The sequence below is a fragment of the Pelophylax lessonae genome (assembly GCF_965119305.1).
Source record: "Pelophylax lessonae genome assembly, chromosome: 6".
Lineage (NCBI taxonomy): Eukaryota > Metazoa > Chordata > Amphibia > Anura > Ranidae > Pelophylax > Pelophylax lessonae.
The window spans coordinates 55,344,735-55,358,209 of NC_138773.1; the positions used below are offsets into that span (position 1 = coordinate 55,344,735).

The 13,475-nt window shown below is 41.8% G+C and overlaps 1 protein-coding gene across 4 annotated transcripts in view; it reads right to left on the reverse strand.

Annotated features, from left to right (window-relative positions):
* Positions 1-13,475, reverse strand: part of CACNA1H (calcium voltage-gated channel subunit alpha1 H) — a 742,004-nt gene that overhangs the window by 117,122 nt on the left and 611,407 nt on the right. For all 4 annotated transcript variants that reach the window (XM_082260602.1, XM_082260600.1, XM_082260601.1 and 1 more), the window contains 5 exons: positions 10,332-10,422; positions 7,655-7,863; positions 5,424-5,858; positions 3,106-3,206; positions 833-956 (listed from right to left, as the gene is read on the reverse strand). In XM_082260602.1, coding sequence (XP_082116728.1) covers positions 833-956; positions 3,106-3,206; positions 5,424-5,858; positions 7,655-7,863; positions 10,332-10,422 — 960 coding nt within the window. The remainder of the gene's footprint in view (positions 1-832; positions 957-3,105; positions 3,207-5,423; positions 5,859-7,654; positions 7,864-10,331; positions 10,423-13,475) is intronic.

Here is a 13,475-nt window from a genome sequence, read left to right on the forward strand (position 1 = left end):
CTCTTCTTGGGTTCCCCCGCCGGCGCTCCTGGCTCCTCCTCTCTTGCTGGTGCCCCCGAGACCCGCTCTGTGTCAATGGACCCTGCTCCCCGCTCACTCATCACTGGAGTTGATTGACAGGAGTGGGAGCCAATGGCTCCCGCTGCTATTGATCTACCCAGGGAGGAGGGTCAAAGCCAGGGGAGCCTCAGCTCTCATGCACAGCGCTGGATCACAATGGGGCTCAGGTAAGTATAGGGGGGGGTGAGGGTTGAGTCTGTGACAGAGAAGGCTTTGTATCTTAATGCATAGAATGCATTAAGATAAAAAGCCTTGAGGCTTTAGAACCACTTTAACAACAATTAGGCTGCTTTCATACTGATCTGCGGGTGCAGCGCATTGTACCTGCGGCTTTCCTGTGGGTTAGCTGCACTGAGCCATAGACTTCTAGTATATCCTGTGGGCTTGGTGCGCTTTCTTCAAGAGTACCAAAACTCTTGAATGCAGGAGCTTTGGTGCGCTTTCAGAATGCGCACCACCCTTCAAGATGTAATAGTGCGTAATCTAAATTAGTTCCACAGAAAACGATGAACCTGATTGTTGTTTAAAATCTTCATTATGACATTCAAAAAAAAAATTCAAAATTCCAAAACGATTTAATTTGATCATGGCCCACGACCAGTTACCAAATCACTTAAGTGGCCCTCACTTTTAAAAGGTTGGGCACCCCTGCAGTACAGCATTGTTTTTTGACTGTGCTATCAAGACCCAACATAACACAACTCTTATCACATAGACCCTGAAGGCTGTCAAGTAACGGCAATATAATATTTATTGCTTTTAGTGAACCCACCAAGCTGTTTGTGCCGATGTCAGGCCGTTCCAGGGCAATGGTTATGCAGTTCAGAAAGATGAAAACAAGAACAATGTGGTCAAACATCTTGTGGGCAATGACCTTTTGGCACATCGCGCGGAACCTAAGGAAAGAGACATAAATGTTAACTGAGGTTTATCAATAATCTTGAGCATAGTGGTGGAGATGGTGAGTTACATATGTGGTAATGGGGGACTAGTTATTTAGTAGAAGATGATAATTGAGACAGTGGGTATTGTGAAAAGACTGAACACCAACCAGGATAACACACAAATAGTTCTGGTTTCTGGGGACACAGGAACAGGCATGGGATGGAGCGCATCCATGCTCTCCAAACATCATCCACAGCAATAAAATGAATGCACACCAAAGATCTTAGAGATCATCAAAACTTTATTGATCTGGAGAACATGCACAAAGAGGTCTGACCTGGGACCTATCAAGAAAGGCTTCTATGTGTATGTTCTGCGGGACAATAAGATTTTATTAAAGGAGAAGTACAGCCAAAGCTCATTTGGCTGTACTTCTCCTGTGGATAATAGGAGTGCAGTTCAATCTACATTCCTGTGACCCATTTTCATCTGACAGTCAGCAGCTCTCTGCTCACGGAGCTGTGAGGACCGAGCGATCGGCGGTGTTCGATTGCTCAGTTCTCAGTGTTAAAGGCATCGGCATCCGCTTAGTTAATTATAAATCTTAAAAAAAAAATACATCTCCATTAAATACTGAGTTCAACGGTGTGCAACCATTTTTTTTTGCTCAGAATAGTACACGTCTGGATTTTTTCCAAGTGTATTTTCGCTTATTTTGCAAAGTGAACTATGCAAAGTATACCCAATTATGTTAAAGGAGAATGTAAAAAAAAGAAGAATCTTCGTTTGTGCGTGATTGCACTGCAGTCAGTGCAAATTTACCTCATTCACTAAGCTAAGTGAAAATGCACTTTGGAAGGGAATAGGTTCTATTCCTTTAGTAAATCAATCCCACTGATGGAATTGCAGGTGTTGTATAAGATAGCAGTGGAAGCCAGTGTTGCAAAATAGCATAGCGGAGATAGATGGTAATGTATAAGGTGATCAATGCTTTTCAAAATGGCAAAAAAAAAAAACTACTACTGAGCTGACCTCCCTGAAGTGTCTCTATGTTATAAAAAAGAGATATTCAAAACTAAACTTCCCTGAAGTTTCATCAGTGGGAGAATTTAGTGAAATTTTTGGGGAGATTATTATATTATTATACAGGATTTATATAGTGCCAACAGCTTACACAGGGTTTTACAATATAAAGGGAGACCGTACAGTTACAATACAATAAAATACAAGAGGGTTAAGAGGCCCCCGCTCATAAGAGCTTACAATCTAAAAGGGGAGGTGCATTTGAGTCAACAAAAGAGTTAATTTTGTAAAAGATAGCGGTGGTAGGCAGTGCTGCAGAAAATGGAAGATAACCAACGTTCTAATGCCCCGTACACACGTGCAGATTATCTGAAGACTTTTGTCTTCAGATTTACCTTTTCTATGTAGTGCAAGGGCCTGCCGGATTGCATACAAATTGAAAGTGTTTAGGTTTGACCTCATATTATATGGTTTTGGTAAGTCTGCAGACAAAAGTCTTCAGATAATCTGCACGTGTGTACGGGGCATAAGTCATACAGAAAAGTAGAAGGCAGGGGATGGTTTTGGAACTTTTGACCTTAGACGGAAAGTACAACAACTTTTCCCTTTCATGGTGGGGATAGATTTATCATGTGGGCCAAAGAAAATGTACCATACAAATTGTGCCATGGTGCCTCATTGATTGGAGGTCATGGTACAAGGTCAATGTTCCTATAGGACACGATTTATTGTGACAAACCTTTTCCCATCTTCAAGCACCAGTTTCTTTTGTGGTTCTCAGAATTTGCCTACATGACATGTTTGCAAAGGAAGTTGGGGCTGAAATGCTCTGTTGGCGGTCTGGAGGAGGAGGTAGCTACGTAATGTCCAGCATGTGTCATTGAATGCAGGTCCCACTCTTATGTCTGCATGGTGAAGAATCCCAACCTAGGGCCACCATTGCAATATATATTTTATCCCCTGTCCAGTCTGGGTATCTTTTTTCCAGTTCCCTACAGGTAGAATCTGCCTGGTTATGTATACTGGTGATGTTAGCTAATAATGGCTGTCAGGGTGTTCACAGCAGCTTGGGGTATACATGCTTTATCTGGTTTTGTTGCCACTGATCCGTGACATCAGTTAAAAATGAATTCTTACTTGTTTTGAGGTGCAAACATGTAGAGTGCCCAGTCTTCATGAGTCTTGCACCATTTGGGTTTGTAAGGCTCCAGGCTCTTGCGGAGACGGAAACAGAAACTCTATAATTTATGACAAAAGACTGGCATTAAAATATGCTTTTGGTAATACCCAAACACTTTATAGAAACTAAAACACAAATTATTATTATTTTTTTTTTTAATCAAAATTACTTAAATAAATGAAGACATCTTTAAATCAAGGGGACTCATTTCTATATAGAGCATGCAGTGGATCATATTTAGGACTCTACTTCTTTTTCAACCAGTGTTCAGTTACTACTTGCTGTGGACTTGTGGTGGATCTGATAACACTTGTGTCCTCACAACCTACTGTAGAGTATGGTGGGAGAGATGGTTCGAAAGCAGATCATTGTAATACAAATATGTTATCCATTGCCTAGCCTATCCTCTGCTCAGGGCATGTGCAGGAACGTACAAGGAGCTGCATATTACCAATGACCCAGCCACAAATAATTATGGTATACATTTTCGAGGGGAAATGGGGTTGTAAAACTATTTGGGTCACATGAAACTTTTGGTATATATGAATTCCCAACTGAGGCCTAAACTTTTAATTTTTTTAAAAGGCCCCCTCCCAGGAGCAATAAAAACAAAAAAAAAAACAACTCTGGCTGCAATGGTCATATTTAATCTAGAGCTGTCCCTTGCATTACCTCATCTTGGCCACAAAATGCCCTTAGTCTACCAGTTAAATGACACCCAGTGGCAGGGTATAATGGCCCCTTGTCCAGAGGGGGTGTCACTATGGCACCCTTTGATTACAGTGTACTCATGCAGAGTGGTGCCGATGTCAGTGTGGCTTTCTGAATGCATAGGTAATGCCCAGCCCAGAGAATAAGCAAAGATAAAAATGTCATCTGATAAGCTTGAGGACTTTGAAAAATGTAAATTTAAAAACAAAAAATAAGCATAAATACAGTCAACAGAGGTCAGGCGGATGGAGGGGTGATTAAGATTTGGAGCGAAACGCCTGGAGGTTGGACCTTAAGGACGCATATGTATTTTATGATATGTAGGGGCACATACTGTAGATTTTTGTGTGCTCATCCATTTCCTAATGTAAATAACCTTTTTCTCCTATGCACTGCAGGTATTTAAGGAATATGTAAACCCAACATTTCATATTCCTATAGCATGTACTCGTACGAAAAATTATCCTGTTCTCTTTGTATTGCTTTCCTTGTGTGAAATCCCTGGTGTTCCTGCCAGTTTCTCTGCTTTCCTATTAAACACTTACCACACTAGGCATGAGAGCTCAGCATGGTCAGTTCTCTAGCTGTGCTGGGAACTCAGCTTCCTCTCCTCCAATGATAGAATTGTCCTGACATGCTCCCCCTGCACAGCCATTCACTGGGGAAACCAGTGTGCTGCTGTTTCTCCACCTCTATATGCAGCTGAGAACAGTTATAAAAAAGGGGAAAAAAAAGGTATTTATAATGTTTTTGATATCTATACACAAATGTTTTGTCTTTCATCTCCATTTTAAACCAAATGGGTTGAGGGTTTACATATACTTTAAATACTGGTGTATATGTTATGCAATGTGGGTCATGTTTGCTGCATGGATGTGCTTTGAGGCCCATTACCAGGCCCAAAATTAGTACAATCCTTTTCTATCCAAACCGTACTCTTGCCCCTGAGCTGTCTTGGGCAACCAAATAACATTTATCTGGTATTTAACAATCTTTTCCCTCCTTCTTGTTTTAATGCTCCGAACAGTTCCCAAGCTGATATAAAATACAATTTTAATTCTCATTTAGCACAGACGACAGTAACAAAATCTGGATATGAACCACGGGAAACTTTGTAGAGCATAAGATTGTTATGAAAAGACCCAGGAAATGCAATGGAGAGAACGGCTCTCGTTATTGCAATGTTGTGATTAATTAGTAAAATGTGATAGAGCTGGAGGTATAAAACTTAATTGCCCTGTTTTTCCTGTAACTGAAAAATCAATGAGTATTAATTAGTTGCTGGGATACTGCAGCTGTAAGTACACTATGGAAAGATTAAGACAATGACTGTATATAGCTCCATGTCTTCCTCTTCCCAGACGGATCATTTACCAAGCCATAATTAAATACGCCAAGCTTAGTCGGGACAATGTGACTGCCTTCTCCTGGGAGCCAGGATCGACTTCTATTGTGTCTTCAAATCAAAACAACAACGTTCGAGAGACCATAAAAGAGTAGGATTTAGACATCCGGGGTCTCAATATTGCTCTGTACACAGGAGCAAGGGAAATGATTAACTTACATCCTCCAGGTCATCTTCATAGTCAATGGGGTCCTCTTTGTGTTTCTCCATCCTGACGAACAGGTCACTGGGCATGTGCACCATTTTGCCATTGCAGTCTTGGTAGTCCGCAGGCACCATAGCCAGAGGGTTGACACTGAGCGAGTGGCGCAGGGTGGGTACTTGGAGAAGCTCCGGGATGTCAAAGGAGCCACGAGTGTCCAGCGATCCTGCCCGGCGGTGGAGAGATATCCTGGCAACAGAGCCGGACTTGCAGTCATCTGAGTCATCGTCTGTGCTGCCCTTCCCCTCTCCGGAGAGTAAAGACTCCCTTTCTCCAGACTGGTTCCTTTTCTTGATGCTTGGGGCCCGGCCTAAACTGTTCCAGCTAGAACGGCGGCTTCCCCAGTTGCTATACGTGCCCCACGGGGCGCAGGGGGAACTTCGGATGCTGGCCTAAGAACAGATGGTATAATAATTCACTTGCAGCACAAACAGTAACTCAACATTCTGCACACAAGTAGCCTACTGCTAATCCACATAGAGTAAATTCAGTACAAAATCCACATTTTTCAAGAAATGTATCGCCATCTTTCCATTTATACGGCACTGCCTGTCTCTTAAACCTTAACTCCAGGACAAAAGCTAAATACATCTTTACAATACATACTTGAGGGTTGCCCAATCTGCCAATGATTGCTAGGCAGCACAGCTCATACCCTTCTCTGTTAGACTTAAGGAATATGGCTGTGTCACCTCCCCACCTCCAGCCTGCTGATTGCACAAAGAAAGGAGCAGAAACACATTGATCAACTCTGCTCAGTCTGCTTTCTTCTCCTGTAAGCAATTGTTTATAAAAGAGAACCTGCTTGGCTTCTAGTGTTACCATTCTCAGGAGACTGATATTAAAACAGATTCAGGTAAATATGCAAACTGTATTTAAAATACCATTCAATTATTTTAGAGGCATAAACAACTGTATTAAAGCATATCTCTGAGCTTCAGGTTTCTCCCCCAGTCTCCCACTTTTTCCTGGAGACCCTGTCCTAGCAGTGTTTTCAATTTTTTTTATACCTACCTTTTTCCGAAATCATCAGGCTGGTCACATGATGCTTAGGGTCCTGTTTTTTTTCTGATCTTCTCCAGCAGGGGACAGTCTTTTATGATGCAGGCTGCAGTGCTGACGTGGATCATTACATTATGGATGCAGGCATCTTAAGTTACGCCCCCCTCAGGTGGCACATCCATGATGCCCTACACCTACAGTATGTCCTCAATCTTTAATCTTTTGGGTTAATATATCCTGGGCGTCATTCAACCAGAAAGACTGGGGACATCTTGTAGGAGGACAGAAAATGTGATTTTTTTGCAGGATGAACTGCTTATTTTATTTTCAACACTGGCTGGGACTCCCTTTTTTTAAAATAAAAAAATATTTTGGGAAGTCTCTGCACAATTGAAACTTACTGAAGTAATATATAATGGAGCAAAATGTCAAAAAACTATTGCTTGAAAGGCAGATGCAGTATGATCTGTGACATGCCATATGTAAAGAAGCTAAAAGACCAAATATTTCTCCTTTGCTCTAGCTTTTTTTACTTCATTTAGGCCCCTTTTACACTTGTACGACTCCAGGTTGCAGCAACTTTGATGCATCTCTGATGCAACTTTGGCTTTGACCAGTGATAATGGAAAACTGTTGCACACAAGTTGCATTGTACAAAATTCAGGTACGACTTTCATGCAACGTCTGAGGGTCAACATTGAAGTCTATGGCCCTTAAGTTGCATGAAAGTCAGTCCAAAGTAGTGCAAGAACTGCTTTGAAGTTGCTGCAACTTTACATGAGGAACGACTTGTCATGCAACTTTGATGTTCAAAGTTGCATGACAAGTTGCACAAGTGTGAAAGGGGCCTAAGTGGGACATGATCTTTTGATGAGTCTACGGTTCTCTAAAGGCTCCAGGTACTCCCATCAACTGAAAGTGAGACCGTGTACAGGGATTTTATGGAACACATCTTTTTAGGCTTGTCTTTGAGCACCTAAAATCAATATTTTGTAGGGGTGCCCACAAAATTTTGGCTATATAGTGTATTTCTAGATGGCTACCAGAAAAAACACAACATCAGCTTTGCCTTAAATGTAACATCCAACTTTTTGTGAAATGGATGAATATAGCAAACAGGTCTGTCTCCCAAGTTTTCAGAACATGGGACAATCCCTGAAGGTCATGGAGAAGAAAAAAAACTCACCAAAGACTTCTGATCACAGTTGGATGGATCGATGGACGCATTGCTTTCCCTCCTTGAATCCACAAAAGTGTGTACAGAGTCCATACACGGAGAGCTCTTGGGCGTGGGCATTGGTGTAGCAGCTGTGCGCATGATAATTGGAGGTGGCATTGAGCAACGAGGGTCGAGGTGTCCATTGGGGGTCACTGCAAGTGAGTACATCTTAAGCTCTGCGGACAAGAGGATAAATGATTCAACTGAAATAATTATCTGCAACAGAACTATCAAAGCTATTGCAGTGTGGGAAAATATCTGAGCAAAAGTATTTAAAGTGAAATTAACCCATCGATTAAACTGTTTCCCAAAACAGTTCAACTTAAGGCATAGCTCTTATATTAACTGTTACAGTTAGGCTCCATGTACACGGGACGCTGGAAATGGCCGTTTAGGAGCAGTTGGGCGTTTTTTTCAGAAGCCCCTGAACCCATCTACATTTTATCTTATCTGTCCATGTACACCAGGTCGTTTACAGTCATTTGCAGGCAGTTGCGTTCAGGGACTGTTTTTAGAACGCAATTATTTGCGTTCGAATGTGTGTTTCCCGGCGTTTCAAACGCACAAACGCGTCCGAACGCGTCTGAACGCGTCTGAACCTGATGACCCGCGTTTAGCGTTCGCGTTTTTCCATTTTAAAGGGGAATAATTTTTTTGACCTCTAGGAATGCTTCTAAACGCAAACGCCGCTAAACGCCCGCTAAACGCGGGTACAAACGCGACCGAACGGACGTTTCAAACGTCCTAAAAATTCCAGCATTCAAAGGGACTTTTAACAACGTCCCGTGTACATGGAGCCTTACAAGTGTGCTCATATTTGCTCTCAACTGAATGGCCAAGCCATCAAATGACTGATGTTTTAGCTGATCACAAAAGCAGATGGCAGCTTTCTTGGCTGTAAAGGATAGGAAGTTTAGTTAGGCTTTAAATGTTTCATTGGGAGAAAAACATTGGTGCTGAGATTTCATCTAAATTTGTCACCAGTTTTTCAGTGCTTATGTAAAATATACTATCTGAGCATTGGTGTAACAGTACAGGTAATAATAGTTAGCTTTGAGTTTATCTTAAAGCGGAGTTCCGGCCACATACACTTTTTTGAGCTAAAAATACCCCCCTAATCCTAAGCTATCCCCAATTACCCTAACACTAACCCCACATTACAGTACATTACATTTACTGAATAAAGATAAATACTTACCTTTAAAATTGATTGCAGAGCGCGGCCATCTGTGATGTGGGCATCTGAAGCCGTGGTGTCCCCCGCTGTGTCCCTCTTCCTGGTTCTGGGCTACCCAGAATGCCGATCTCAATCTCGGCACTCAGAGTAGCGGCCGTCCATTCCCATTGCATCCTGGGATTGATGACTCTCATCTCCCAGGACGCAATGCAAAGAAGGAAGTGACGTCGGGGGCCGCGGCCGCACAAGGAGGAAGAGGAAGGAAGGTAAGTTTATTTTCATTAAAAACAAGGTCAGTGAAACAAAAATAAAATATTAATTATCCAATCCTTTTTTGTTTTTTTTTAAGCTAACTGATGCTGCAAAGTTTATTTTTAGGCTGGAACTCCGCTTTAAATTTAAAGCCCAACTGAAGTCTCTTGCTATTTAATCCCTTTATATCCTTGTACAACTTATGACAAGCTTTTTGCTTGGTAATGCCTTAAAATACCTCCACCTGTTAGTATAAATGCCACTTTTTGCCTCCCCCTCCGGTGCTCTGTGTCGTCAGAGCTGAGTATGAGTCACATCCCTTAGCACAAGTGTCCTAACAAATACTTCTACTACATAGAAATGGAGGAGGCATATTCGACAAGCATCTCATGGAGTACTGATTACAGAGTGCACTGGGTCTAATTTTGATGCCTATTTGACTGCATTTATTTAGGCTCCCTGCATGACTACTGTAGCAGTAAAATGAGATAAGACAATGAAAATGGAGCTTGTCAGTACAATGTATATCTATCTATTTCTATGGCTTCAGTTGGGCCTTAGAGGTTTAGCGGTAGGGTCATTTTAATGGTTAGACCAAGGGTTAGGTTTGAGGTAAGGTTTTTGGTTAAATTCAGGGGTTAGGACAAGGTTCATTTTTCAGGTGTGACAAATTTAGACACCTGCAAATTGAGTTTATACTTAGGTACTAATGCACCCCTACCAGCTAACCTATTGTTGTCCATTTCTGGCAAGGGGAAAACTAAGTTCCAGGCCAATATTCAACATTAGTCATAACTACGTGTTTGTGGCCTTTCACTATACTACACTGCTCTGACTTGTAGGAAAGTATCTTTGAGTCTGCCTTTTTTTCTTTGTTTAGACCAGGGATTCCCAAACTACGGCCCTGCAGCTGTTGCAGAACTACACATCCCATGAGGCATTGTAAAACTCTGACATTCACATACATGACTAGGCATGATGGGAATTGTTGTTCCTGAACAACTGCAGGGCCGTAGTTTGGGAATCCCTGGTTTAGACCAAGGAATGGTCACACGGAGAAACAAACTTCACCCTGTGTTTCCTGACCAACTATAAGTCATGATAAAAATCATATTTTTTTCTTTCTGAAAATGATATGAGGGTTACTTGTCTGATGATTTGATAATACATGCCATGCCTGGCAGAGTTTCTCTGTATCATGATAAGTTAAACTACCTGCGGCTCGGAGATCTTTCAGCTTTTCCAGTTCTTCATCAAAGTTGGCAGAGACTTTGTCCTCATCTGCTTCTGACTTTGTGGCATCCCCCTGGAGGACAGATATAAGGAAGAGTGATGGGAGGATACGACAGATGTGACAGTTTGACGTGTGACAATGACAACGAGGATCAGGCTTCATCGCTGTATGTTGCTCCTATAGTTTTATCAGTGTTTTTCCGGATGAAGCCTCTCTAATCTGTTTCACACAGCTCTGCTGGACCCGGATTACCTGTGCACTATGCTTCAGATAACCATGCTGCTCACTTATCTTGGAATTAAACATCTTTACTGACCATGCTACAAAAACTCAATATGAGACTATAGTGAAGAGACCTGAAAAAAGGGGAAGGGGGTGCTGCCAATAAGGCTAATTTATCAAAATGCCTAAAAGGAGAATGTCGGTTGGGAGTTGCTGGTATAGACGATGAACAAGAATTTTAGTGGCGATTGCTGAAAAATAAATATTCCATGAACTTAAGATGGTATAGCAAGGAACATTTTTTTCCTTCACACCTTTGTTCCCTTCTAGAAAGGCTTCTTTCACCTTCACCTTCTAAAAGAAACCTGTCATGAGAATAATATAAGGGACAAAGAATAACATGCATATGCAAAATGGAGAAACTCTATCGATGTGAACTGCGGTACACATGCGCAGTTAGACAGCATTGATTTGTAAAGAATCGCTATCAATATCATGTAACATGTTCCCAGTCTCTCTAGCAAGTAATGCAATGCAGGACACACTCCAGAATGCCACCCTGAAATCTGCTTTATGGGTCCATCACCTGATCTCTTCTCCCTCACCCGTTTCAATGACTAGGAGCTTATTAATTAAGTAGAGAACCTGACTTTCTCCTTAAGCATGTCCCCAGTCTCCAACCAAACCTATAGCATGTCTTTGATCTCTGTCCATCTTCTGTAGAATGTCTACAGTCCCTGGAAGTCTTTTGTAGCATTACACATACTGATTAGTACATGTGGACCTTCAGTGATGTCACAGGCTGCAGCTCAAGGGTCCCTACACATTGTAAGGGAACCACCACTGCTCAAACATGTGTTTTCTGTATTTTTTTTTTCAGGGCAATTTAACTTACGTCTTTATACTGTATATGCTTACCATTTTTTGACTCATCACACCTATATGAATTTAATGGACTCCAAAACAATGGGCATTAATATAGAGTTGGTCCCCCTATAGGTGGGCCAGTTGATTGGTACCTGAGATGAAGTAAAGGCACCCAAAAGTTAAGTAAGGTGGTCTCTCTGTTTGGTAAAGTAGAAGTAACAATTGACCTATGTAAGACAGAGGCAAGATGCTTACTTACAGTTCCAAGCTCTATGGCAACAAAGACTCAGTATTACAGGCAACTGGCATATAACTGCTCTTAGCAATATTGGCTTTAACACAGTCTTTGTACTTGAGGGACACTTTGGTAGTCTATGTTACTGGAACAGCATCTGATGAAAGGAGTGGCTGATAGGCTGAACAGCGATGCAGTAACCAGATAGGAAGGTCCTTATCCCAGCTCTCTAGGTTTCCTAGATGGCAGAGCGAGTCGTAGTATCCCTGCACTATCCCTCCCCGACCGTAACCTCTCCCTAGCACTAAGTTCACTGTCCTTAGCCAGCGAAGATCCTGTCCCTTCACTATCCACTTTGCAAATACACACCAACTGCAGTACTATTTATTAGCATTGCCCTCATTGAAGATGGCTGCAGAGGTTATTCTATGCAACAGCATCCAATCTAACTGCTGCTCCTCTGATGACACCTATTGAGGCCTCAGAGAAAAACAAGCTCCTTTCAACTCCTGTTCCTTTTGCTCAGAGGCTGCCAGGACAGTGCCACCTACAAAGGGAAGGTTGAACTGCACCTGCCTGAACCCCCTTAGGGGCAATAACAGCCTCCACTTTTCTAGGAAGGATTTCCACAAGATTTTTGTAGTGCGTCCAAGGGAATTTATACCCATTCAGCCAAAAGAGCTATTGTGGGGTCAGGTACTGATTTTGGATGAGCAGACCTGAGTCATAATCCAGATTTCAGTTCATTCCAATAAGTTTAAAGTCAGAAACACTAGAGTTCCTTGATAGGGAAATTGCATATTTCGTTTTCCTTATTAAGGTTGCCCTCATAAATATCTAATAAAGCTTCTAATATCAAGGTTATTCCAGTAATTTTTAGCTGACTCATGTCATTGAAATGTTATTGTTAACTGATGACCAAGTCCTTGAGGGGTCATATTGCAAAGGGAGTTGGCTTGGGGTTGTTTTTTTCTTACATTCAAGACTTAGATACCACAGCGAAACCCTAAAAGGTTTTTGTCTTATTTAGATGTCACCTGTGCCATGTTACGGAATTATAGCGGAAAACAGAATCTTTAGTTAGGTATTCTTGTCATATTTTCTTTATCTTTATTTGTATCTGTCATTACTTTTAATAAATGTTATACATTTAAATATTTGTGTGATCTTTCTTTGCACATATCGAACACAAACCCAGAAACGTGACAAAACATTCCTCCACGCCAAACTCATCAAACCATGTCTTTATGGAGCTGGCTTTGTCTACAGGGACAAAGTCATGCTGGAACCAAAAGCCCAAACTGTCACCAGAAGGTTGCAAGTGCACAGTTGTTTAAAATATCAGTATACTGGGTCATACCTGTTCCTGGAGAAAATACATGACTGTGATGTGGACATTACATTGTACATTTATGTGACAGTGAAATTGGAGTATCAATTGCTTCAAGGACATGAATGGGAGGAACAGTGTATTGGATTATCAGGTCCTTCTAGTAAAGGGATAATTGGGATAGGGGAATTCAATTTTTTTTGTTTGTTTGGGGAAGGGATTTGTGCGATAGGAACACCAGATCAGAGAAATGGCCATGCTGCAACTGGCAACTCCGCCAGTACTTCCAATGGCCGCAATGGACTCAGGCATTAGACTCATTAACTGGCCTATAAAAGGACTCTGCTCAGCCCATCAAGCTGCTGGATTGTCTTCAGCTCCTCCTGTTTCCTGAGCGTTGCTACTTCCTGGATTACAGTTTGACCCGGCTTTTTCCTGACCTGTCTGCTCTCTCTCCTGGCTTTGACCCTC